Source organism: Ochotona princeps, chromosome 12 (genome assembly GCF_030435755.1).
Source record: "Ochotona princeps isolate mOchPri1 chromosome 12, mOchPri1.hap1, whole genome shotgun sequence".
NCBI classification, from domain to species: domain Eukaryota; kingdom Metazoa; phylum Chordata; class Mammalia; order Lagomorpha; family Ochotonidae; genus Ochotona; species Ochotona princeps.
Window position 1 is genome coordinate 67,318,653 of NC_080843.1, and position 25,605 is coordinate 67,344,257.

Sequence of the window (25,605 nt, forward strand, 5' to 3'; positions counted from 1 at the left end):
CCTCCGGCCCTTCTAAACCGTCCAGTGGGGTCAGAGTTTCCAGGGGATTGGTCCACGCATACCTGACACATTCTAGCCCCGAGTATGGTTCTCGAATGCCAGTCAATGTCATAGTCCTGCCTTCTGTGACCCCTCTGCTGATCCCTCATCCTATCAGGTAATGGGGTATCCTGCTGGACAAGCCCGGAATTCTGCCTTTTGAATGAACTGGTGTTGGCAATCTGCACTATAAAAAAATATGGAACGCTTCATGAATTTGCGTGTCATCCTTGCGCAGGGGCCATGCTAATCTTCTCTGTATCATTCCAATTTTAGTATATGTGCTGCCGAAGTGAGCACAAAAGGCATGTTCTTTTAACTTTTCTTAACTGTGGAAGAATTTTATGTCATTTTTAAAGACAAAGGAAAGTTTTGCCGGGTACATTATCTTGGGCTGACAATCTTTTGCTTTTAGAATCTGGAATATGTTACTCCATTCTCTTCTGGCATAGAGTTTCCTGTGAGAAGTCTCCTGTCAATTTAATTGACAATCCTTTATATGTCAACTGATTTTTTTCATGAGCACATTTAAGGATCTTTTCCTTATGTTCAGTTGAAGAGAGCTTGATGATCATGTGTCTTGGTGAAGATCACTTTTGGTCAAGCCTGTTGGGAGTTCTGTGCCCCTCCTGGATGTTGTTTCCCAATTCTTTCTCTAGAGTAGGGAAATTTTCCCTTATTATTTCATTGAATATACCTTTAATCCCAGTTTCCCTTTCTGCATCTTATGGGACTCCCATGACTCTTATATTTGGCCTTTTAATAGTGTCTTTCAATTCTTGAATACTTTTTTTTGGCCTGATCCAGCTCTGCTTCCAGCTTTTTGTTTGTTTCCCTCTGGTGACAGGAAATATCTTCCAATTTTGAGATTCTTCCTTCTGCCTCCTTCATTCTATTTTGAAGACTGTCCACTCTACTTTTAATTTCTCTACTGTATTCTTAATTTCTGATATATCAGCTTTCCTTTGATTCACTGCTGCTATTTGCTGTGTAACAGATTCATCAAATTGCTTGAATGCCTGCTTTATGTACTTCTCATTGTTGATAAGAAGCTTTATAACAAGTATTTAAAATTCTGTATCCCCCCATTTTCTCGATGTCTTCCTCAGTTAACTCTGAGGTTGGCAAAGGCTTTTGCTCCTTTGCAGGGGAGTCTTCAGTAATATTCACTGTGCCTCTGTCGCTTCTTTTGCTCTTGGTCATTGTACTTCTGGTTAGCAGATTGTTCTCCTTGGGGCAGGTTTCTAAGCTCTGTCACCCACAGGTCTACAGTTCAGTTTTACTTATTGCAGTTGACACACGGCTCTTTGTCTGCAGTCAGTTGTGCCACTCCCTCCAGCGAGTTCCAGGTCTGGGTTCTTCTTATGTTAGACTTCCACCGTAATCTCCACAGCCCCAGCTCCTGACTCACCCAGTCTCCACCTCCTGTGATATCATGCTGAGGCTGCACCATTGTCTGTGCAACCTTTCTCCTACTTCTGGTTGGAGCAGGTCCCAGGATTAGGGAGACACCAGGTATCCTACAGAGCTAAGTTGTTGTTGGTACTGATCTTGCCAGAACCTGTTGGCCGTTAGGTCTGAGGGCCACACGGATCTATTTTGACCTGTACAATGCCAAAGGCAGTATTATTTTCCTGTGGGACCCCTGCAGTGCACTGAGCTCAGCAAGTTCACTCCCAGCTCAGCACATGTGTAGCTCACTGTTGTCCCCGCAGTCTTAGAGTTTTTCACACTGTACAGAATGGCACCAGATTCTGCTGTAGGGGGTAGACTGGGTTGTTAAATTCACCCTGTTCCCTGCACTGCCCATCTGGGACCCGCTGCTCTGTCTCTGCTCCTGATCAAATCAAACAGACAGGCAGGACGGGCAGTTCTTTGAGTTTAGCTCCTGAGCTCCCAGTAAACGTCCCTTCCCACCTTGCTGCTGGTGGAGTTCCGGCTCCCTGTGGAGTTTAGATCATGGCTCGCTGAATGCCGATGGGTAACACTGCAAGACCACACTGTTGTGTCTGCTGCTTTCCTGTGTCTATCACAGTTAGTGAATATGTTCAAAGATACGAGGTTTTTAAAAGATTTATTTATTTATTTATTTATTTTTTATTGCAGAGTCAGATATACAGAGAGGAGGAGAGACAGAGAGGAAGATCTTCCGTCCGATGATTCACTCCCCAAGTGAGCCGCAACGGCCGGTGCTGCACCGATCCGAAGCCGGGAACCAGGAACCTCTTCCAGGTCTCCCACACGGGTGCAGTGTCCCGGTGCATTGGGCCGTCCTCAACTGCTTTCCCAGGCCACAAGCAGGGAGCTGGATGGGAAGTGGAGCTGCCAGGATTAGAACCGGCGCCCATATGGGATCCCGGTGCGTTCAAGGAGAGGATTTCAGTCACTAGGCCACGTGGCTGGGCTCAAAGATACGAGATCTTAAGAATGTGGTTTTGGTCATCCTAGGACACTGCTCAAAGTTAGCCACGAGCTGTCTGTCCTGGGAAAGCCGGGAGTCACAGTGCCAGAGCAATGGAAGCACAGGACCAAGAGCCGATCCAGTCTTTAAAAGTATCCCCCAGTCTGTGAGAAATGTGCCCCTGTTTACCTAGAGCCTGCCACTTCCAGCAGAGCCCATGTTCTCTGCAGAGCAACACATGAAGACACACCGCCAGGGAGCACAGATGTTCTGGCTTGAGTTGGAGCACTTTGCAACACTTTGAGAGGTCATTAAAAGACACTGGGCTTGGGTAAGTACATGCTGAGTGTGGACGGAGAAGAAAAGTAGCTGTTGGGAAGAGCCAGGGCAGGACCGGAGGAAGGGCAGTGGAAAAGGGGCTGGGAGGCAGTGTTGAATGTCATTTAACAATCGTTCAAGGGGGTGGGGCTATGGCCTAGCAAGCTAAGCCTGTAGCTCCATCCCATATGGCACTGTTTCAAGTCTCAGCTGCTGCACTTCCCATCCAGTTCCTTGTTAATTGTCTGGGAAAGCAGCGGGAAATGACTCAAAATCTTGGGTCCCTGCACCCACCTGGGAGATCCAAAAGAAACTCTTGGCTCCTGGCTTTGGATCAGTTCAGCTCTGGCTGTTGTGGCCATTTGGGCAGCAAGCCAGAGGATAGAACATTTCTTGTCTCTCTCCTCCTCTGTTTGTAAATCCGCCTTTCAAATAAGTAAAAAACAAATCTTAAGAAAAATCATTCAAGCACGTCCAGGCCGGCATTGCTACAAGCTCACTCCAAGCCTGGTGTGGAAAGAACAATAGAAACAAGGATAGCCATGTGGGGAACAGGATGGGGTCTCCTTACTCCCTGGAGTCTGGGCCCAGTGCCAGGCAAGAAGCAGGTCTTCAGAACGCAGTGACTGCCGAGTCAGTAAAGGAAAGCAGGAATAGGTAGGCTGACCGGAGGGGGCTGTCCAGCTATTCCAGCAACAGCCCATAGTACAAAGACAAGGAGGAGGAAGGCTAAATGAGGGAGGAAGAGGAGCTCCCACGGGGGTCAGGCCTCCGCTCTGATGGGGCCTCTGCCGACTCCCCTCTCCTTCATTCACCAGCCTCAGCTTGCCTCCTCCTGTGCCCTCCCTCCCCTCCCAAGTGCCACACCAAAGAATGTGAACCTGCAGCTTCCCCTAGCTCATTTATTCCTAACACAGACAAAGCCCTCAAAGAATACTTTGTGAATCGGCAGTGTGTCAGAGATATTTGTTTTATACTTGCACCAGATCAGTGGGGCTAAGAATGTTACACTACTATAGTGATTCAACTGTCTGTATAGGGGGTGAAATGGTCCCTTTTCCAGTCAATGACTATTTAAAGCTCACTGTCTTTATTCAACTAGGATTATTTTGCCTTTTTTAAAAAAGATTTATTTTTTATTTTTATTACAAAGTCAGATATACAGAGAGGAGGAGAGATAGAGAGGAAGATCTTCCATCTGATGATTCACTCCCCAGGTGACCACAACGGCCACAGCTGAGCAGATCCAAAGCCAGGAACCTGGAACCTCTTCCAGGTCTCCCACGCAGGTGCAGGGTCCCAAGGCTTTGGGCTGTCCTCTCCTGCTTTCCCAGGCCACAAGCAGGGAGCTGGATGGGAAGTGGAGCTGCGGGGATTACAACCGGTGCCCATATGGGATCCCAGCGCATTCAACGCGAGGACTTTTAGCCGCTCACGCTGCCAGACCCTATTTTGCCTTTTTTACTGTCACATGAATTTTAAAGATGCGATCGCAAAACCTAAAACACAAAAGTAAAAGAGAGGGAGGAAGAGAATATTCTTATATGCTTAGAGTAGCACTGACAAACTATATCGAATTCCGTTAAAAACTGAAAACTTCAAAAAATAAAAATCTTTTTAAAAAGACCTAGGTTGTGTCTGCGGGTTCACAGTAGCCAGGCTGGACGTCAGTCCCCTGGAACTGTCATCTGCCACCTGCCAGGAGGCGCCAGTAGGAAGCTGGGTTGGAAATCAAGGTGCTGGGCCTTGTAGCCACCGCTCTAACATGGAATACCAGCGTCCCAAGCAGCAGCTTAACTGTCTATACTACAATGCTGGCTCCACACGGAGTATTCAGGGCAGAAGAGAGTTCTCATCCATGGCAAAGTTCATGGCTGAGTCACTTAGAATGAAAGGCTAACAGGAGCGTGTGTGATAGAAACAGGGAGATCTGGGTGTTTTGGCACAGTCATGCTGAAGCAGCACGGGGGAGGACAGAGGGTCTAATCCACTGGTCATAAACTGGGGAACTTAGCAGGGCCTGGGGTGGGGCTGTTTAGGTGAAATACGTCCTGACCACGTATTCTCGGCTTCCTTCCCGTCCTCCCTTGGCTGGCATGAGATGGTGGAAGGGCCACAGTAAGGTTTGTCCCCTACATCTGGAAGCCGAGATGCGTGTCTGCCCCTCCACACAGCGCTCACAACTGGAAATGCCCCATCTCCCAGGGTGTGAACTTGACAGCAGTTTTTTCTTATATTGAAGATTTCCATGTGGATGTTTCTCAGATCTGTACTTTTTCTATTTTTGCTGGTTTTGTTTTGAAATGTCATCTTCTCTTTAAAATGCTGCGACTCCTTCACATTTTCCGTCACATAATAAATTTCATTTCGCGTACATTCCAATCTGTCCGATTTTATTTGCATCCTTTCTTGGTGTGAGAGCCCTTGAGTGTTGTTTTGAATGTGTGAGATTTTTTTTTTCTCCACTCATTCCATATGTTCATCTACCTGGCTTCCATAAAACCTAATGTACAACTAGAACTTCAAGTGGTCCTTTGAGGTTCCTGGCTGGTGGTCACAATGAGGGAGCCAGAGCTGCCATCCCCAAGGCCCGCTGACAGCTTGGTTCACATCCGGGGTCAGGAGAGACCTTTTGTTCCCCAATTCCACGTGACTAGCACGATTTCCCTATCAATGTGTTGGGGTATGGGGAGAACAGAGGTTTGGAATTAAAGTTTGCACCTGTGCTTATCTTCTTGGTTTTAATCTATTTTTTAAAGATTTATTTATTTTAATTACAAAGTCAGATGTACAGAGAGGAGAGACAGAGAGGAAGATCTTCCATCCGATGATTCACTCCCCAAGTGAGCCGCAACGGCCGGTGCGCTGCCGATCCGAAGCTGGGAACCAGGAACCTCTTCTGGGTCTCCCATGCAGGTGCAGGGTCCCAATGCATTGGGCCGTCCTCAACTGCTTTCCCAGGCCACAAGCAGGGAGCTGGATGGGAAGTGGAGCTGCCAGGATTAGAACCAGTGCCTATATGGGATGCTGGCGCGTTCAAGGTGAGGACTTAGCCGCTAGGCCACGCTGCCGGGCCCGGTTTTAATATTTTATCTACCATTGCTAGGTTTTGGGTGCATGGGAAGTTCATCTGAAGTCCTATGTGGCCTTCCTGTCAGCTTTTCCACATGCCTTCTTCAGTCTGGCTCAGACCACTGTCAACTCCGCCTGGATAACTCCGGCAGCCTCCGGACCAAGGCACCTGCTCACTCTAACCCTTCTCACCTCACAACCCTGCCGAAAGTCTTCCAATGATTCCGCCTTGTCACAACCAGCAGCAGAGACGGAGTAACATCACCAACTCTACAGGGAAGGGGAAGAATGCTGGTTCCTACTGCTTGCAGACCAAAGAACATTAGCTCTGTAGACACGGAAAACTAAAGCGTTCCCAAAGGAATGCATGTGTTACTACCTTCCAAAGATGAATACTCACTGGAGAGACTTTTGGACAAAGAACTAGACCAGGAGTGCTTTCTGGGTCCCATTCCGAGTCATGGAACACGTGGCAGACACTCAGAATGCATCTGGCTGGGAATCCCAAAAGTTAGGAACAATTGACGATAATGATGGAAACCTTCACACAGCCATTCAACAGTTACTACACATTCAAGGCCCTTTTTGTGTCTGGGCTGGGGTAGAGGGGCAGGATGTGTAAGACATATACCCAGCTTTAAAGGACCTTCCAGAACAGCAAGTTGGGTGAAATATTTCAAAACCATGCGTTGTATATGTTGCACTACAGCCCCCAAAGCACTTAGGGTGAAGGCCTACCCCGCAGTAATTCAGAATGTGGCTTTATTTGGAACTAGGCTTCCATAGATGTCCTTATTCCAGGTGGGATCAGACTGCAGCAGGGCAGGCCCTTCATCCAGCAGGAGCGGTGCAGACAGGCGGGAGCATCACGTGACAAGGATGCATGATGCATGCTAGCCCAGGCCTGAGAGGAGTCTGCTCCGAAAGTCAGGAAGGGAGGGAAGGAGTCTTGGAGGCACCCAGGGACTTGCCAGGCACATCCGAGTTGTTTTGTAAGCCTCTGGTTTGTGGCATTTGGTTATAGCAGCCTGGGGGCGCCAGTGCTGTCCTTGGGTTTACGGCTTGTGTTATAAACAAAATGGCATAATAAAAAGAAATCATTCCAGCTGACGAGGAGTTTGTGCAGGACACAGCATCTCCTGGGAGCTCTGGAGAGGGGAGCGAGGGCGTTAGACGGAGCGCTGTGTTCTTTCACATCTATCTTTGTTCCGCATCCAGGCAGTCCGTCGGATCCCCCGTAAGACCCTACAAGAACCCAGTGCCCACTTGGCCATGAACACGACTGCAAGGCAGGAGAGCAGGAAGAACAGAACATTTTACGTAGGCTTTGTTCCTTTAAAAGCAGGAATGTGCGGTGGTTAAACAATGACTGTTTGCATTTACTCTCGTACATCACTCTGACAGGGGAGGCGGGAGGTGGGGAGTGGACAGGAGGCTTCTTCAGGGAGACCTGAACGTGCAGTAGCTAATTAAAATCTCTAACCAGAGCCGACAGGTCAGCAGCAGGAGCTGGTATCAAGGGCACCATGGGGAATGTTTTCTAAAGCTCCAGCCCTGGCGTTATGACGTCTGCGCCGTGACGCCGCCCTGGGCTCTATTATGATCACAGCCATTGCTTAGCAATCTCCAGCTGTAAATAAACGCTTGAGACGTCAGCAGTCATGGGGTGGCGGTGCAGGCAGGGAGAGGACCAACCCTGTGCGCGCTCGCCTTCTCCCAAGTCAACCTGACTCTGGGTTCCAAATTGCGGCAGAACCCACATGGCTTCCACCGTGAAAGCCCAAAGCCAACTACGCGTCTGTCTTCAAACACGCGAGGGGTTTCTGCCCACGGATCTCACAGCAAGGGCGAAGGGTCTTCACCGGAGATCCGCATCAGACTCTGCGGGCGGGGAGCGGCGAATCCAGCCATCTGCATTCCCCGCCCGCCTCCTGCACGCAAGTGCCTTGGCATATCCCCACGGGTCCCATGGACGTACCCCAAGCCCCCCACCCAGGAAGGCGTTCTGAACTCAGCTGAGGGACCATCTCCAGCAGTGTCCTTCCCCTCCCCCAACGATCTCCTCCAGCAAAGGGATATTTCCAGCCGGGTGGGTCTCCTACAGCCACTGCCCCAACACCCATCTCCCCCACCCCCGGGCTTTTCCCGCCCCGCCCCCGCAGGCCGGCCCGCCCCTGGCCCGCAGAGGCCCCGCCCCACCACAGAGGCACCGCCCTCGACCAGCGGCCCTTCCCATCGGAGGCGGCCCGTGATAGCAAAGTGGCCCCGCCCCATCCCCATCGAGCCCGCCCCTGGCCTGCAGAGGCCCCGCCCCCTGCCCCTGAGGCCCAGGCCCCCGAGGCCCCGCCCCGCCCGTCGCCCCGCCCCCGCCCAGAGGCCCCGCCCTCGGCCCGGGCGCCAGGCAGCGGGCGGCAGGCGCGGCGGGGGCGGGGTGGGCGCGGGGCGGGGGCGGCGGGATGAAGGGCGGGCCCGGGCCGCGAGCCCTGAGGGGAGGAGTCGCCCTGGCGACTCCCACTTTCTCCCTGTCGGGCTCGGCCTCGGAGGCGGAGGAGCTGGCCGCGGCGCCGGCGGGAGCTCCCGAGGAGCAGCCGCTGGAGGACTGGCGCTCCCCGCAACTGTCGGAGTCGGGGCTCGAGCGTCGCGGCCGGAACATGGCGCCCTTGACGTTCTGGCGCGGCTGCCAGCGCGTCGTGGGCTGGGTGCCGGTGCTGTTCATCACCTTCGTGGTCGTCTGGTCCTACTACGCGTACGTGGTGGAGCTGTGCGTGTGTGAGTACCGCGGGGCGCCCGGGCTCGGCCTTGGGGCGCCCTCGGGGGGCCGGGGCGCCGGGTCCTGCGCGCCCCGAGAGCTTCCTGGTTCCTCCTCATCCTTCTGTGACGGCGTGTCCAGTGGGGGGTGGGGGAGGCGGGGAGCCGAGCCTGGTGGGTTTCGGGGTGCGGGTTAGGCCGTTCCGGCTCGTCTTGGAGCCAGAGACAAATCTGTGCCTTCTAGAGTGATTTTTGTCCAAGCAGCGCGGGAAGGAACGCCGGGTACCCGGCGGCTGGGGTGGGGGAAGGGAGGTGTGGCTTCCCTCCACCCCCAGCCCTGGAGGAGGGAAACCCGCTCGCTGCTGATTTTTGCTGATACTTGATCCTTTTTTAAAGTTCATTTATTTCAAGTCTGGATCCAGCGTGTTGTTTTAAGGCAGAACGAATGAAGGGGAGGTGATACGGAACACCCTCACCCCCCAATTTGCTTTTTCTTGGCTGTTCATTATGGAGGCTTGTGTGTGTTTTACACCTTCAGATTTCGGGGTCTTGTTTTGTTTTCGTTATTTCGGGGGAGGGGCGTGATAAAAAGGAATAGCATGGCAGTACGCTGCAAGGCTTCGCTGCTTAAAAAATGGGTTGTCTGTAAGGTCGAAGGAAATTGGCGCAACCTTCACAGGTATGGGGTGTGTGTGTGTGTGTGCGCGCGTGTGTGTGTGATATACTGAACATTTGCGCCAGGATTGCTCTGTCTTATAAATTTTCATAAGCTTGGAGGATGCTTTGAACACATGTTTCTATATCAGTTTTTTGAAATGAAAAGCTGGGGCCCAGCGGTGCATGGCGTTTGCAGAAGCCATCTCCCGGTGCCTGGATGATTCAGGCCCACCGCAGGACCACTTGACTGAAGAGGCAGCTGAGACAGGGATCTGTTGTGGAACAGAAAAAGGTTGTGCCACCCCGTTTTTTCCTGATAAGATGTCCGTGATCCCGGCTCTAGATTTGTAGGTTTACAGAATGAGTTATGTGATGGAAGAGCATACCTTGAGAAGGTTTCAGGGTAGGTGTTTCATTGTTTGGATTTGAAAGGCGGGGACAGGAAGACAGAACTCTCCATCTGCTGGTTTACACCCCAGATATTTGCTGAGGTCCCAGTGGGGCCAGCTGGAAGCTGGGAGATGGTGTTTTCCACATGGGTGGCAGGGTCGGAGTACTTGAGCCAGCTCCATATCTCCCAGGTGTACGGATCAGCTGGAAGCTGGGATGGAGGTGGAGCCCACACTGCAGCCCAGGTTCTCTGCACTGTGCTGCATACCTGCCCCTAGCGGTAGGTTTTTGAATGAAAATATCCACCCTTAGGGGTGGGTGTTTGTTGCCCAATGGTTCTAGTGGCCCTCTGAGGGACCCAACTCCTCTGCTGGATTTCTGGGTGAATCCCAGACCACCCTGCTTTTGATCCAGCTTCCTGACAAGGCGTCTGGGGAAGCGATAGAGCGTGGCTCCAGTGCTTGGGCCGCTGCCACCCATGTGGGACACCTGCTTCCCCAGTTCTTGCTGTTGGGCTTTGGGGCATGAGCCAGTGGAAGAGGTGTCCCCCTCTCTCTCACACTTACTTTCTGCCTCTCAGTAGATGAAGATAGACATTAAAAAAAAAAACCCTTCTGAAAATTGTTTTGCACCTGTAGAATGTTTAATTTTGAGGAAAACTATCCCTGCAGGTAGGCCCAATAAAAAGTAGTTGTGGAATATTATTTCCAAATAAATAGCATTAATCTGTTGAATATCTCATCCTTTTGGATGTTTAAGCCAATAGAACTGAGTAGATGTAGCTTTTGTGTGTGGGTCGGTGGGTGCCTCGAGACAGTAATAGTGGTCATAGAACTCTCTTAGCATGGTACCCACTTACAGTGCTTCCTTTGAAATGCCATTCTTAGGCCAGAAGAGTCCCACCCTATTGCATTTCTCATTAGTGTTTTTTTTTTTTAAAGATTTATTCATTTTATTACAGCCAGATATACACAGAGGAGGAGAGACAGAGAGGAAGATCTTCCATCCGATGATTCACTCCCCAAGTGAGCCGCAACGGGCCGATGCACGCCGATCCGAAGCCGGGAACCTGGAACCTCTTCCGGGTCTCCCACGCGGGTGCAGGGTCCCAATGCATCAGGCCATCCTCAACTGCTTTCCCAGGCCACAAGCAGGGAGCTGGATGGGAAGTGGAGCTGCCGGGATTAGAACCGGCGCCCATATGGGATCCCGAGGCTTTTAAGGCGAGGACTTCAGCTGCTAGGCCACGCAACTGGGCCCTAATTAGTGGTTTTAAAGTAAAACTTCTGAAAGAGCACTTGACAATTTGAAATTAATTAAAATGTTCAGATTGCACAGTTTAACCTATGAATGGCTTCTGTCAAAAATATGAACACATGGATCAAATAATGATATGACAAGTCTTAAATTAGTCCTCATTTCTTTCCTCCCTGCATATATAGAAGGGGAGACAAATATGAAAGGGATGAGTTCACTGACTGTCTTAAGTCACCCCTTATCTCAGAGCACCCACATATCTCTACAGAGCTGGAAACAACTGAGGCTTGGTTTGGTCCTTTGATTAGTTAGGCTGTATAATCATCGAGTGACTGTTAGAATGTGAACCACGTGTTTCCATACTTACATCTGAATTTTAATGACCAAAATGAGAGTCTGTGGAACAGTCGTTGGTTCATAATATGGTGGTAGGTTAAAGTGGCTTCCGTTTTTTGAAAATCACCTAATTTGCATCGCTTCTTGACCTTTTGGCTAAGATCAAGTGAAAATCACCTAGTTTGGCTATAGGCCCATCCTTTAGAAAATAAAGCTCCAGGATACTTAGAAAGTTAGAACATTCTGCAGCGGTTAGGGCCCAATGCTTGGAGGACTTTCTCAGTATCCAATGACAAGAGGTCTTATACAGAGGCTTGCGTTTCATACTGCTCAGATACCTGATTTTAGAATTTGGAATATAGTGTCAGTGGACTCTCAAATTGGGTATAAAAGTGTATGATCTCTTAAGCTACCTATATACACATCGATACATTTCATGAACAGTAATCTGCCCACTGAATACACAAATACGTAGATTTGAAGAAAGTATGAATGTTACATGCCATCTTAGTCATTTTTGTAGAGTTTTCTTAGTTACTGATATTTGCCCTCAAACTGCAAGGAAAGACATCCTAATTCTGTGTGTTCACATATGTTCATAATAAAATCCCATCAGGTTAACCAGTTTCCACGAGATGCTGCAGAGCCAGTGGATGAGGGGCAGAAGGTGGTTTGCCTCCAGAGCCTGTCTTCAGTTCAACCACCAGGAAGTGAATGATGAGTTTACTTACTTATGCAGATCAGGATATTGAAGGAAAATGTCATTCTATCCATATTTATGTATTAAACAGCAGCAGTGAGGCCAGGAGACTGCATCCTATATGAGTGCCGGTGCAAGCCCCAGCTGCTCCAGCTGTTGATCCAGCTCCCTGCTTGTGGCATGGGCCAGCTGCAGAGCGTGGTTCCAGTCCTTGGAATGCTACACCCACGTGGGAGACCTGAAGGGTGCTGCTGGCCTCCTAGAATTGCAGCTATCTGGGGAGTGAAGCAGTGGATGGAAGATCTCTCTCTGTAATTTTGCTTTTAAGATTAAAATAATAATAATAATAATAATAATAATTTTTTAAAAATCAGCATAAGGTTCCTAAATGTATCAGACAATAGAAATACCTGGCCTTAGCAAGAGGCCCTTCTTCTTTCCATCCCAACCTCTGGAACTTCCTAGTTTTGTAATTAAACACCTGGAAATATCCTTAGTTTATGCAGGGATGGACATATGTTTTATCTTTTCTGAAGCAGACATATACACATTAGAACTTTAACTTCTTACCTTATCTATTACCTGTTGTTTTTCCTGCATAACTTCTCCAAATTCAGAGTCATTGGGTGTCGTTGGGCCCAGTTTAAGATAAGTTAATGCTAACATTTTGTTGATCTCAAGAGCTTCCTTCCAGTTTTTATTTCTGTTTCATTGATTTCTTTTACATTTTATTTTAGGTTTACTTTACTCTTTTTTTAGTTTTTTTTTTTCCTATAAAGATTTATCTTATTTATTTGAAAGGTAGAGTCAAAGAGGGAGAAAGGATGAGAGGCAGCCTGACTCTCCATCCACTGGCTCACTCCTCAGATACTCCAGTGGCCAGAGCTGGGCCAGCCGAAGCTGGAGCCAGGAGCCCTAGGCGCCTGAGGGCTCGGTCCATCCTCCACAGCTTTCCCAGGCACCCTAGGGGTCCCACAGGGGAAGGCGGTATTGCAGTTGGTGGCTTAACTCAAGCATCTCAATGCTCGCCCCCTCTATAGTTTCTTGATGTGGAAACCAAGGTCATTGATTTGAGCCCATTCTTAGGTATTAGCCCATTAATTTACTACGAAATACTGCTTTAGTCCTATCCCATCAGTTTTTCCAGAAGAGTCGTTTGAGACACAGGGTACCAGAGACAGAAGGAGATCCTTCATGTGCTGGTTTACCACCTAGGTGGGTGCTGGGGCAAGTCCAGACCAAAGTTAGGAACCCAGAACTGCATGCATGGGCCCAAGCACCTGGGCCATCTTTTGCTGCTTTTCTGGCACATGAACGGAAAATTCAACAGGAAGTTCAGCAGCTGGAATTTGAATTAATATGGGATGCCAGTGTAGCAGGTGCCAGCTTAACCCGTTCATCACAATGCTGCTCCTGCTTCTAAGTTTGATATGTTGTATTTTTATTTTCACCCCATTTAAGTGGCTTTCTTATTTCCCTTTTGATTTCATCATTGGCCTCCATGGGTTATTCTAGAAGAATCCTACTTAGTTCCAATTATTAGGTTTCCGGCTTAATTCTACAAGGTCAGAGAATATACTTTCATATGTTTTTAAAAGTTTTTTTTTTTAATTAGAAAGGCATATTTACACAGAGATAGAGAAAATATCTTCCGTCCACTGGTTTACTTCCCAAGTGGCCACAACGGCCAGAACTGAGCCAATCCGAAGCCAGGAACCCATAGCCTCTTTTGGGTCTCTCATGGGGTGCAGGGTCCCAAGGCTTTGGGCCATCCTGTACTGCTTTCCCAGGCCACAAGCAGGGAGCTGGATGGGAAGTGTAGCAGCTGGGACATGAACTAGTCAGGTGCAAGGTGAGGATTTAGCCACTGAGCCATTGCACCAGGCCCAGAGAACAAACTCTCTCTCTCTTTTTTTAAAGATTTATTTTAGTTTTATTGGAAAGTCAGATATACAGAGAGGAGGAGGGACAGAAAAGATCATCTTCCGTCCGATGAGTCACTCCCCAAGTGACCGCAACGGCCAGTGCTGCACTGATCCGAAGCCAGAAGCCAGGATCTTCTTTCAGGTCTCCCATGCGGGTGCAGGGTCCCAAGGCCTTGGACCGTCCTCGACTGCTTTCCCAGGCCACAAACGGAGCTGGATGGGAAGTGGGGCTTCCGGGATTAGAACCGGCGCCCATATGGAATCCCCAGGGCGCGTTCAAGGTGAGGACTTTAGTCACTTACCTTGAGGACTTTTAGCCACCACTTTTAGCCACCGCGTTGGGCACGAGTATACTCTTTTTGGCTAGAATTCTTTAAACTGTTTTCAGATTTGTTTTATCATCTCAAATGTGGTCTGCCTTACCAGTATTGTGAGTATACTCAGCATAATATTTTATACTGGGTAATGTGTTCTGTTATTTCATAATGCTCTATAAATGTTAATTAATTAAAACAAGTTGGCGGCATTCAACTCTTTTGTATACTTTCAGTTATTTAGAGAAGTATGACCACAATTGCCTACTTTTATTTTTCCATATATTTCTGTCAATTTTTAAAAATTCAGTTATGTTACAGAGAAAGATGGAGGGAGATCTTAAATCCACTGGTTTACTCCCCAGATGGCCACAAACAGTCAAGGGTAGGCCAGGCTTGAGCCAGGAGCTTCTTCCCGCTCTCTTTGGGCACAGGGTTCCAGGGACTCAGGAACTTGGGCCAACTTCTGCTGTTTTGCCAGGTATGTTAGCAGGGCCCTGGAGTGGAAATTCAGCAGCCAGGACTTGAACAAGTGCCCAAAATGAATTCTAGTGCCACAGGAGCAGTTTAACCTTGTGTACTAAAACACTGGCTCCTCTATCCATTTTTAAATGTTATTTATTTATTTAATTGGAAGGCAGAGTAACAGAGGGGAAAAGAAAGAGAAGGATAAAGAAATATGATTTAGTGGTTCATTCCGCAAGTGGCCACAGACCCTGGGGCTGGTAGAGATCAAAGCTAGGAGCCTGGAGTTTTTTGTATGCTGTGTGGCTATTAGGGAGCCAAGGACTTGCGCCTTACTCCACTGCTTTTGGAGGCCCATTAACAGGAAGCTAGATTAGAAATAGAGCAGGCCAGGATGTAAATGGATGCCTTAATATGAGATGCTGGCATCTAAATATGGGCTGCCTGTATCATAAGTACTATTTTTAACCCACTGTGTTACAATACTAGCCCCTTTATCAATTTTTGTCTCATGTATTTTTGCAGATCTATAATAAGGTGCATGAACAATTTACGATTAAGATCTTATAATGAATTGATTATTTTGTCATTTTGAAATAACTTTCATACCCTGGTAGTATTGTTTACTCTGAAGTCTACTATGTCACATTTCAAAAAATTTCAATAAAGTTGCATGTTGTCTAACCTTTCCTTGGATTTTTGTTAGGGTGCTATGTCTTTTTTTTTTTTTTTTTTCAGTTTTTCTGCTAAAAAAAAATCTCTATTTTAAGGATTTATTTATTTATTTATTTGAAAAGCAGACTTACAGAGATTGAGGGAGAGGCAGAAAGAAAGAAAGCTTGGGATTAGTATGATGGCTCAACTGGCTGATCCTCTGCCTGGAAGTGCCACTATCCCATATGGGCACCTGTTTCTGTCCTGGCTGCACCACTTCCCATCCAGCTCCTTGCTTGTGGCCTGGGAAAGCAGTCAAGGATGGCCCAAAGCCTTGGGACCCTGCACCCACGTGGGAAACCTGGAGAAAGCTCAGCTCCGGCTATAGCAGCCACTTGAAGAGTGAATCAGCAGATGGAAGATCATCTCTCTGTCTCTCCTTCTCTCTTTAAAATCTGCCTTCCCAATTAAAAAAAAACAAATAAATACATATGTTTTAAATTTTATTTTTGATGATGTTTATATAGCTGATTAGGGTGGAAAGTGTTAAGGATTAGAGGAAAGTGGGTGAGACCATTGTTTCCAGATTTTCCCTTTTCTTTCTACATCTGGGGAAAGGGGAAAGAGAAAGGGGAAGAAGCTGCACCCAGCATCCCAACTGCCTCAGTACCCGGGAATGGTGAACATCCACCCGGTGCCGTCCCAGGGTCCCTGGTGTGGAGCATGCTCTGAGGGTTCTGCTCAAGTGGTTTTGGAAGTTCTGAAATGCTGTGGATCTTGCCGATCCAAAGGATGAAGAAATCCTTCCAAGGTCCATTGGCTGACACACTCCACCCTAGAGTCCCCATCCTCCCAGATATTTGCTGTCAACACTTGACTGGGCTAGTTAGGCAATTCTGGCCTCCTTCCTCTACTATGATACCAGATGTTCTTTGTAGGCACCAATGGATTGCCATATCCTCTGTGTGCACCTGGATATACTGTCCACTGCTCCATCTGAGCCAATGAGGAGGCCCAGTTCTGACACATGCACACCAAAGTCAGAACACAGATCAAAAGAATTCTCAGGGTTGGAGTTCTGACTCCAGTAGTTCAGTTGTAATGTGGATATAAGCATCCTTTTTTTTGTTGTTGTTGTTGCAAAGTCAGATATACAGAGGGGAGGAAAGACAGAGAGGAAGGTCTTCCGTCCGATGATTCACTCCCCAAGTGACCACAATGGCTGGTGCTGTGCAAATCCAAAGCTGGGGATGAGGAACCTCCTCCAGGTCTCCCACACGGGTGCAGGGTCCCAAGGCTTTGGTCGTCCTCGACTGCTTTCCCAAGCACAAGCAGGGAGGTGGATGGGAAGTGGAGCTGCTGGCATTAGAACTGGTACCCATATGGGATCCCGGGGCGTTCAAGACAAGGACTTTTGCTGCTAGGCCACTGTGCTGGGCCCTTAGCTGTCATCTCAACTGCTGGAAAGTCAAACCCTGCTCCTTTACTCTTAACATTCTTGCTTCTTTATATTTAAAATATTTTTCTTGTGAGCCATGTATATTTGACTCTTTTATTCAGTCTGAAAGTCTCTGCCTCTTAGAGTGTTTTGACCATTTACGTTTAATGTAATTCTTGGTATTGTTAAGTCTATTGTTTGCTATTTCTTTTTATCTGTCCTATTTTTTCTTAATTCCCTTTTCCTTTTTCTGTCCTTTGATTTTGCTTTTACCTTCTTATTAGCTTATCACTTTTTCTTCCTTCTTTGATAGTTCCTTTAAGGTTTATAACATATATCTAATTTCTTCTAATCTACCTTAAAGTGAAAAAACTTTTTACACAAAGTACCTTTTGAAAGAATACTTATATTTTTTCTCCCAGCCTTTAATTATTGTCATGCATCTTATTTTTTGAATTTTATTTTTCATAATGTTTACATAGTTGAGAAGGACAGACACTTGTGTAGACCATTGATTAGGGTGTGAAATGTTGAGGAATGGGACAAAGTGGATGAGACAGTTGCTTCCAATTTTCTGTTTGTTTCTTCCTGTGTCTGGAGGAAGGAAGAAGAGAAGGGGAGAGGTCTGCTCCCAGCAGCCTAAGTGCATCAGTGGCAGGGATTTTGGACAGCCACTCAGTGTCGTCCTAGGGTCTCCAGTGTGCACCTGAACCCAGTGCTTTCAGTAGTTCTGAGACGCTGTTGATTTCATTGCTCCAAGGTTGAAGACTAACATAGCCCACCTTAGAATCTCCACTCACCCAGATACTTGCTGTCAGTACTTGGCTGGGAAGATTGTCCAATTTGTTCTGCCTCCATGGTACTAGACATCCTCTGCAGGCCTCAGTGATCTGTCATGTCCTGCGTGTGCATCTGTGCGTGTCATCTACTGCATAGGCTTCAGAAGCTCAGGAGGCCCAGGTCTGACATCCGCTCTCCATGGTTAGACAGCAGATGTTCTGATTTGACACCAGTGGGAGTGAGGAAGGTTCCCCAAAGACCCTCACTAGAGGTGACCCTAGGCCTGATTCCTGCATGTGCCAGCCAGTGTGGGCTCGGGCTCAGTCCGTCACTCACTTCAGCTTGCACACAAACACACACACACACTGGTGTTGCTTGGTCAGTCCTGTCTCCAGCCCCATCTCATATGCAAACCAATGGATGCTGCAGCCCAGCCTAACCCTACCCACCACAAACTCGGCCCTCATGCACACAAGCAGCCTACTAGAGTGACCCCCAACAACTCCCACCTGGCCTGCCTCCCAGCTCCCACCTTGCTTTGTGCACATGCATACTGTTCCAACGATCCCTCATCCCATTTGTTTCTGTTTTTTAAGATTTATTTATTTTTAAGATTTATTTATTTATTTATTTTAAGATTTATTTATTTTAAGATTTATTTATTTTTATTACGAAGTCAGATATACATATACAGAGAGGAGAGACAGAGAGGAAGATCTGCCATCCGATGATTCACTCCCCAAGTGACCAAAATGGCCAGTGCTGCTCTGATCCAAAACCGGGAACCAGGAAACTCCTCCGGGCCTCCCACGCGGGTGCAGGGTTCCAAGGCTTTGGGCCGTCCTTGACTGCTTTCCCAGGCCACAAGCAGGGAGCTGGCTGGGAAGTGGAGCTGCCGGGATTAGAACTGGTGCCCATATGGGATCCCCGGGGCGTTCAAGGCGAGGACTTTAGCTGCTAGGCCACCGCACTGGGCCCCCATTTCTTTTTTTTTTAATTTAATTTAATTCAATTTAATTTTTTTATTAATTACATTGCATTATGTGACACAGTTTCATAGGCTTTGGGATTCTCCCCTTCCCTCCCCCCATAGTGGATTCCTCCACCTTGTTGCAGTATTGTAGTTCAAGTTCAGTCAAGATTCTTTCATTGCAAGCATGTACCAAGCATAGAGTCCAGCATCTCACTGTCCAGATAAATTCATTGGTTTCTTGGGGATACCATCTCTGGTCTGAAGGTAGAGCTGGCAGAATATCATCCCGACCAATTAAAAGCCACAACATAGCATCAACAACAATTTACAACATTATGGAATTAATTGACATGGAATTGAGTAACCAATATGTTAAAAAGATGCAAGTTCTTAACCACATCCTGTGACTACTTCATTGACATTTCAGTTTTAGTTTATATACACCCAGCTTCTATCCACCTTAAAATGGGTATAGGGTACTATTCAGCTGTCTCATGTCTATTTTAATTTTAGTATTTAGCAGTTTATAGTGTTGGAGTACAATTTTGCTGAACCTGGCAGATTTTAGGATAGTCTAAACTGGCTTATAACTCTAACAAGGCATATGTCAACAGTTGAGGTGCAGAACAGTTTTAGGAGGGGTGTGTAGAGAAATCTTCAGTGCCTTAGTGAGGAGTAACTAATCATTTGTGTTCTACCTAGCAAGGTATGTGTGAGTCCATGCTGACCATTTCCTGTCTGATTCTAAGTTTTTCTTGTTGTTCTCCGTCTATCTATTCTAGTTTGTTTGGTTTTTTTGTTTGTTTGTTTTGAGGGGTTTCTAGAGCGATCCTGATGGTCATTGCAAGAGAGGGTAGGGACCCAAAGTTGGAACCAGGCAAGGACCAGAGTAAGCTCCTCTCCCTAGTCCTGAAGGAAGTTTACTGTTCTGTTTCTGCGGACCACTCAGGGTTCCTGGCTGTTGTTCCGATGACCTTGGATCCTGCAAGGAAGGATTTGGGCTTCTTCCATCCCATGTGGGAAATCCAGATGGGGGTGGGTGACCTCAGAGTTCTCGGCCTCTGAAGGCACTCTGGTTCCCCGTGGTCTCTTTGGCAGTTGGGATGTAGTCCTTGGTGCTCGATAATTCTTGGTAAGTTGCGATACAAACCTCCTCCTGTCCACCTGCTCCATTCTGAGGTTCCCCCGCCCCTGCTTTGTCGTATGACCTCCTGTTAAGAGGTTATCAGGATCGCTCCCGATTCCTCCATATGTCTTTGTAGTTTTACTGTTGTCTAATGCTGATTCCCGTTTGTTTCTTGTGCACATCAGTGGATACTGCAGCCTGACTCAGCCTGACCATCCCCACTATCCAGCCCGCACTGATGCTGGCAGGTGCAACAGCTCATCTAGCTAGGCCCACCCCCAGCCCTGGTTCTCATGCTCACTAGTGGGAACTGCAGCCCATCAGAGGGGTGCCCACAGTTTCCCTACTAGCCCCACTCCCAGCTCCAGATCTTGCACTTTTCAAGTAGTTATACAGTCTGGCCTGACAGGACTTGCTGCCAGTCCCAGCACTTGTCTGTTGATGCTGTGCAAAGTCCCACCAACCTGTACTGCATGTACCAGTGGATACAGTCACTTCGCCCAGCCTGGCTCTCCCCCCTCACACTTGCCCGTGGGAGCAGTGACCCAGCAAGGTATCCCCCGCAGACACCTCCAAGTTTCACCTCCACCCCTTTCCTGGTCTTACACATATGCTGGTGGGTGCTGTGGTCCAGACTGGCATGGCTCACCTCACCTTGGCATTCACTGGCGAGTGCTGCAGGGTGGCTCCACCTGTTCTGTCCCCAGTTCCAGCTCATGCTGGCGGACATGCATGTCATTTTGAAAGGTTTAGATAATTTAAAATACGGATGGGTGTTGGTACAAATTTAAGCTGGTGGGGATGCCTGCATCTCATATTGGAGTACTGGGAACTGAGTCCTGGGTCTGCCTCCAATCCCTCCTGTTAATGCACACTGAGAAGGCTGAAGGCTCTGGTGGCTGGACCCCTGCCATCAGGACAGGAAACTCGGGGAATCCTGGCTGCTGACTGCGGCCTAGCCCAACCCTTGCCGTTGTGGACATTGGGGGTGTGAGCCTGTGCTTGGATCTGTCTGGTCCTGCCTTTCAAATCAGTAAGAAATAAATACTAAAGACAAATGTTGCATATTTGCTCATGTCGTTACCATTTCTGGTGCTGTTTGTTCTTTTTTATAGATACACATTTCTGTCTGGTATTATTTAATTTCCTTGAAGGGCTTCTTGGACATTTATTATAGTGCAAGTCAACTGGTGATGAATCATTTCAGCTCTTGTGCCTGTAGAAGTTTTTTTTTCTTTTAAAAGATTTATTTATTTTTATTACGAAGTCAGATATACAGAGAGGAGAGACAGAGAGGAAGATCTTCCGTCCGATGATTCACTCCCCAAGTGACCGCAACGGCCGGTGCATGCCAAACCAAAGCCGGGAACCTGGAACCTCTTCTGGGTCTCCCACACGGGTGCAGGGTCCCAATGCTTTGGGCCGTCCTCGACTGCTTTCCCAGGCCACAAGCAGGGAGCTGGATGGGAAGTGGAGCTGCCGGGATTAGAACCAGTGCCCATATGGGATCCCAGGGCGTTCGAGGAGAGGACTTTAGTTGCTAGACCACGCCACTGGGCCCCCTATAGAGGTTTTTAATTTGCTTTTGTTTTTCGAAAAACTTTACCAAGATCGACTACGTGCAAGAGAATGCAGTGATGTATCAGTTTGTGCAGTAATCACAACGATCCACTTTTAGAACATTTTAAGCGCTAGTCCAGTTCCCCATGCCCATTACAGTCCATCGCTCTTCTATCTGTGTTGTAATATAAGAGATTTTCAAATATATTTTGGAAGTGTATATTATGAAAAAATTACACATGGATTTCAAAAATATTTGATACCAGAATATGCTTTTATTTCTGTTTTTTTTCACTAACTTTATGAAGCATTTTAGTATGTGTCAGTATTTCTGCCTTATGTGCTTGCTTCACATTCTACTTTGTATTCTTCTTGTTTTAAAAAATATATTTATAGTATTATTTATGGGCTCGGCGCTGTGGCCTCGCAGCTAAAGTCCTCGCCTTGAACACACCAGTATCCCATATGGGCGCCGGTTCTAATCCCGGCAGCTCCACTTCCCATCCAGCTCCCTGCTTGTGGCCTGGGAAAGCAGTTGAGGTCGGCCCAAAGCCTTGGGACCCTGCACCCGTGTGGGAGATCTGGAAGAAGTTCCTGGTTCCTGGCATTGGATCGGCGCAGCACCGGCCGTTGCGGCTCACTTGGGGAGTGAATCATCGGACGGAAGATCTTTCTGTCTCTCCTCCTCTCTGTATATGTATATCTGACTTTCCAATAAAAATAAAATGAATCTTAAATATATATATATATTTATAGTATTTAGGACTGCATCTCTAGTACATCTTTACAAATCATTTGTGAATTAGAATATGCATGAAAAATATGCACAGGCATTTAAGTGCTTAAGTAATCCAGTTTATACCATTGACACATGATTGGGTTTTGTTGATATTTACATTCAGTAGAAATCCTGGAAGACTTTTTTTCTTCTTTTTGGGACAATTTTTAGTAATTTTTTATTTGAGAGGCTCATCTGCTGGGCCACTCCCCAGTGCCTGCACCAGCCCTGCCCTGTGCTGAAGCTGAACCCAGGGCATTTGGGCCTGGCAGGAGCCCACCCCCTGAGCCGTCACTCCTGCCTCCGGGTGCTTCCATGCAGGACTCAGGCTGGCCTACCTCAGCACCAATAATTAGAAGTTGACTGTGCCAACTTCTAATTATTTTTTGTTGAACATAATAAAATTGTATGTGTATAAATTCCCTTTAATCGTGTTTGGATATTGAAACACATGAACAAGCAGAACAATACTAATTACAGATATAAAACATATTTTATAAGGGTTGGTGTTAAAGGCTAGATGTTTTGGATTATGAAAGAGTGATTCCTTAAAATTATGCTGAGATGTTAAAACAAAAAATAAAAACATGGCTGACTGAATGCCATGCTCCGGGACTGGCGTTGTGGCCTGGCGAGTTACGTCCTGGGGTGTCAGCATTTAGACTGGAAAGGCAGTGTAAGTCCCTGCTGCTCCACTTGGGACCCAGCTCTGTGCGAGGCAGCTAGCAAAGCAGCAGATAGGGCCTGGGCTTTGATCCTGCGACACCGCATGGTAGATTCCAGATGTTTCAGGCTCCTGGCTTCAGCCTGGATCAGTCCCTGCCTTTGCGGTCGTTTGGGAAGTGAACCAGTGAGTGGAAGATTCCTTTCTTTCTCTGTTTCCCTCTTTCTACCACTCGGCCTCTCAAATAAATAAATCTTTCTAAAAAAAACCTCATCTAATGACTGGCATAATTATGGAAAAAGTTATAAAATACTAATTTGAATTGTTTAAAATGATTTACTGATTTTATACCCTGTTTTTCAAATAGCTAGTATTGAAGGGTTTTCTGGATAACTACAGTCCCCTACACTCTGTATTCTCCAGTTACTCCACACTTTTTCTTTTGTTTGAAGAACAGTTTTTTTTTCTTTATTTATGACTCCTGAATTAATATTTCTTGGTTTTATTTTCTCCTGCTACCAGATAGTAAAATTGGTTCTATAAAAATATGTCCAGGCCTGGCGCTGTAGCCTAGTTACTGAAGTCTTCGCCTTGAGCACACCGGGTACCTATATGGGCACTGGTTTATGCCCCAGCAGCCCCGCTTCCCATCCAGCTCCCTGCTTGTGGCCTAGGAAGGCAGTCAAGGATGGCCCAAAGCCTTGGGACCCTGTACCTGCATGGGAGACACAGAAGAAGCTCCTGGCTCCTGGCTTTGGATTGGCTCAGCATCTATATGTATAAAGATATGTATTTTTTTCTTTCCTTGGGGCCAGTGCTGCCAGGTTAAGCTTCTATCTGTGTGCCAGCATCCCACATTGGCACTGGTTCAAATCCTTCCAGTCCAGCTTCCTGATAATGGCCTGGGAATGTAGCATAAAATGGCTGAAGTGCTTTCCCCTGCATGCATATGGGAGACCCAGAAGAAATTCTTGGCTCCTGGCTTCGGACCATCCCAGTTTTTGTCATTGCGACCATGTAAGGTATAAACCTGCAGATGGAAGATCTCTGTCTCTTTCATTCTCTGTCTCCTCTCTGTGTAACTACCTTTTAAATAAAAATAAATATTTTTTGAAAATTTATTTTTATTGCAAAGGCAGATTTACAGAAGAAGAAACAGAGAGAAAGATCTTCCGTGTGCTGGTTCACTCTACAAGTGGCTGCCATGTCTGAGGCAGAGAAGAGCCAAAGCCAGGAGCCAGGAACCTCTTCCAGGTCTCCCACATGGGTGCAGGGTGCCAAGGCTTTGGGCCATCCTTGATTGCCTTCCCAGGTCACAAGCAGGGCGCCAGATGGGAAGTGGGGCCACTGGGATATGAACTGGCGCTCATATGGGACACTAGCACATGCATGGCAATGATTTAGCCACTGAGCCATTGCACGGGGTCAGTCCAACAAAGATAAATCTTTAAAAAATAAAAAGACAAAAACCAAAAAACCAAAGTAGTTTCAAGTCTAATGAATAAAAATAAATCTTCTATGTTTTCTTCCACATAAACTGACCTTTATTTGAGGCTTGACTTCCTTCTTGAAAGGTAGGAAATGTGACAGAAAAAGATATCGGACAACTTGGAAACCAGTTCACACTGTGAGGAAGCGTTTGCCCTGGCGTATTAATCCAAGCTTTGCTTCTCTATGGTAAAAAACACTTTATGGTCTAAAGCAGTGGTGTGCTGACGTCTCGGCTCCAGTGTCTGCCTGCTGACATGTGTGCTGCCTGAGCAGCAGGCGTTCAGACCTAACGTATCCACAGAGACAGTCTTGATCTTCATCTTCCTCTTCTGAGCTTCCTGCTCCTAGCATAACTCAGTGATTGACAGTCCTACCCTTCCGGTCTCTTGATCAGAAAATCTTGTCACCAAATACACTAAAACCTGCTTGTTCCTCGCCAGGGCCACTGCAGCTATGTCCTGTCCAGCCCCCATGTTCTTTTGGGTGCTAAGTTGAAAAACATAGCTGCAATAATTTGTTCCCAGTGATAGGTGGAATTTGGCTGCCTTCGTAGAATGAGGTGGAAGTGATGAATGGTGTTGGTTCTGGAACCTAAGCCTCGAGTACTGACACATCTTCGGCATTAGCTGTTCTGGAACACCTGGCCATCTGGAACACCTGGCCATCTTTTTTTTTTTTAAAGATTTATTTATTTTTATTACAAAGTCAGATATACAGAGAGGAGGAGAGACAGAGAGGAAGATCTTCTGTCTGATGATTCACTCCCCAAGTGAGCCGCAACGGCCAGTTCTGTGCCAATCTGAAGCTGGGAACCAGGAACCTCTTCCTGGTCTCCCACACGGGTGCAGGGTTCCAAAGGTTTGGGTCGTCCTCGACTGCTTTCCCAGGCCACAAGCAGGGAGCTGGATGGGAAGTGGAGCTGCCGGGATAAGAATCAGCGCCCGTATGGGATCCTGGGGCGTTCAAGGTGAGGACTTTAGCCGCTAGGCCACGCCGCTGGGCCCCACCCGGCTGTCTTGAAAGGCAGCGCAGGCTAGACTGCTGTGTGAGAGAGCACATGCTTACAACAATTCGTGTATTAAGCTTCTAAAATTCCACATGATGAGGATGATGACGTTTAATTGAATGGAAAGAGTATACTTGGACTTCCAGCAAATCATCGCATCAGGTACATGAGAATGCTAGTAGTGTATGTCTCTGAGTATAAAGCGATCCTCCTTTTGTCTCCCACATATTCTGTGAGTTTCTATGAATAACTGGTGCACTTTTTTAAGTACTTTAAAAGGAGGGGCGGAGATCAAAGGCTTGACATAAATACTGTGTTTATGAATGCAATAGTCTCATAATAGAAGGCTTTCACATCCTCAGCTTAGTTCATTATTCTTCCCTTAACCTTCAAACAGCTAGAGGGAATATTTTCTCTCTTTCTTTTTTTTTTAAAGATTTATTTATTTTATTGGAGAGGCAGATGTACATATAGGAGGAGAGACAGAGAGGAAGATCTTCCATCCATTGACTC

The 25,605-nt window shown here is 47.2% G+C and overlaps 1 protein-coding gene and 1 non-coding gene across 3 annotated transcripts in view; one reads left to right on the forward strand and one right to left on the reverse strand.

Annotated features, from left to right (window-relative positions):
• Positions 1 to 232: 232 nt before the first annotated feature.
• On the reverse strand, positions 233 to 339 carry LOC131481615 (U6 spliceosomal RNA). The gene has a single exon (XR_009246446.1). It is a non-coding gene; the product is annotated as a U6 spliceosomal RNA (small nuclear RNA).
• A 7,924-nt stretch (positions 340 to 8,263) lies between these two features.
• ZDHHC20 (zinc finger DHHC-type palmitoyltransferase 20) overlaps positions 8,264 to 25,605 on the forward strand; it is an 88,921-nt gene continuing 71,579 nt past the window's right edge. The window contains exon 1 of one of the 2 annotated variants that reach the window (XM_058670981.1): positions 8,264 to 8,599. In XM_058670981.1, coding sequence (XP_058526964.1) covers positions 8,287 to 8,599 — 313 coding nt within the window. In that variant the 5' untranslated portion in view covers positions 8,264 to 8,286. The remainder of the gene's footprint in view (positions 8,600 to 25,605) is intronic. The other variant, XR_009246434.1, reaches the window with a different exon arrangement.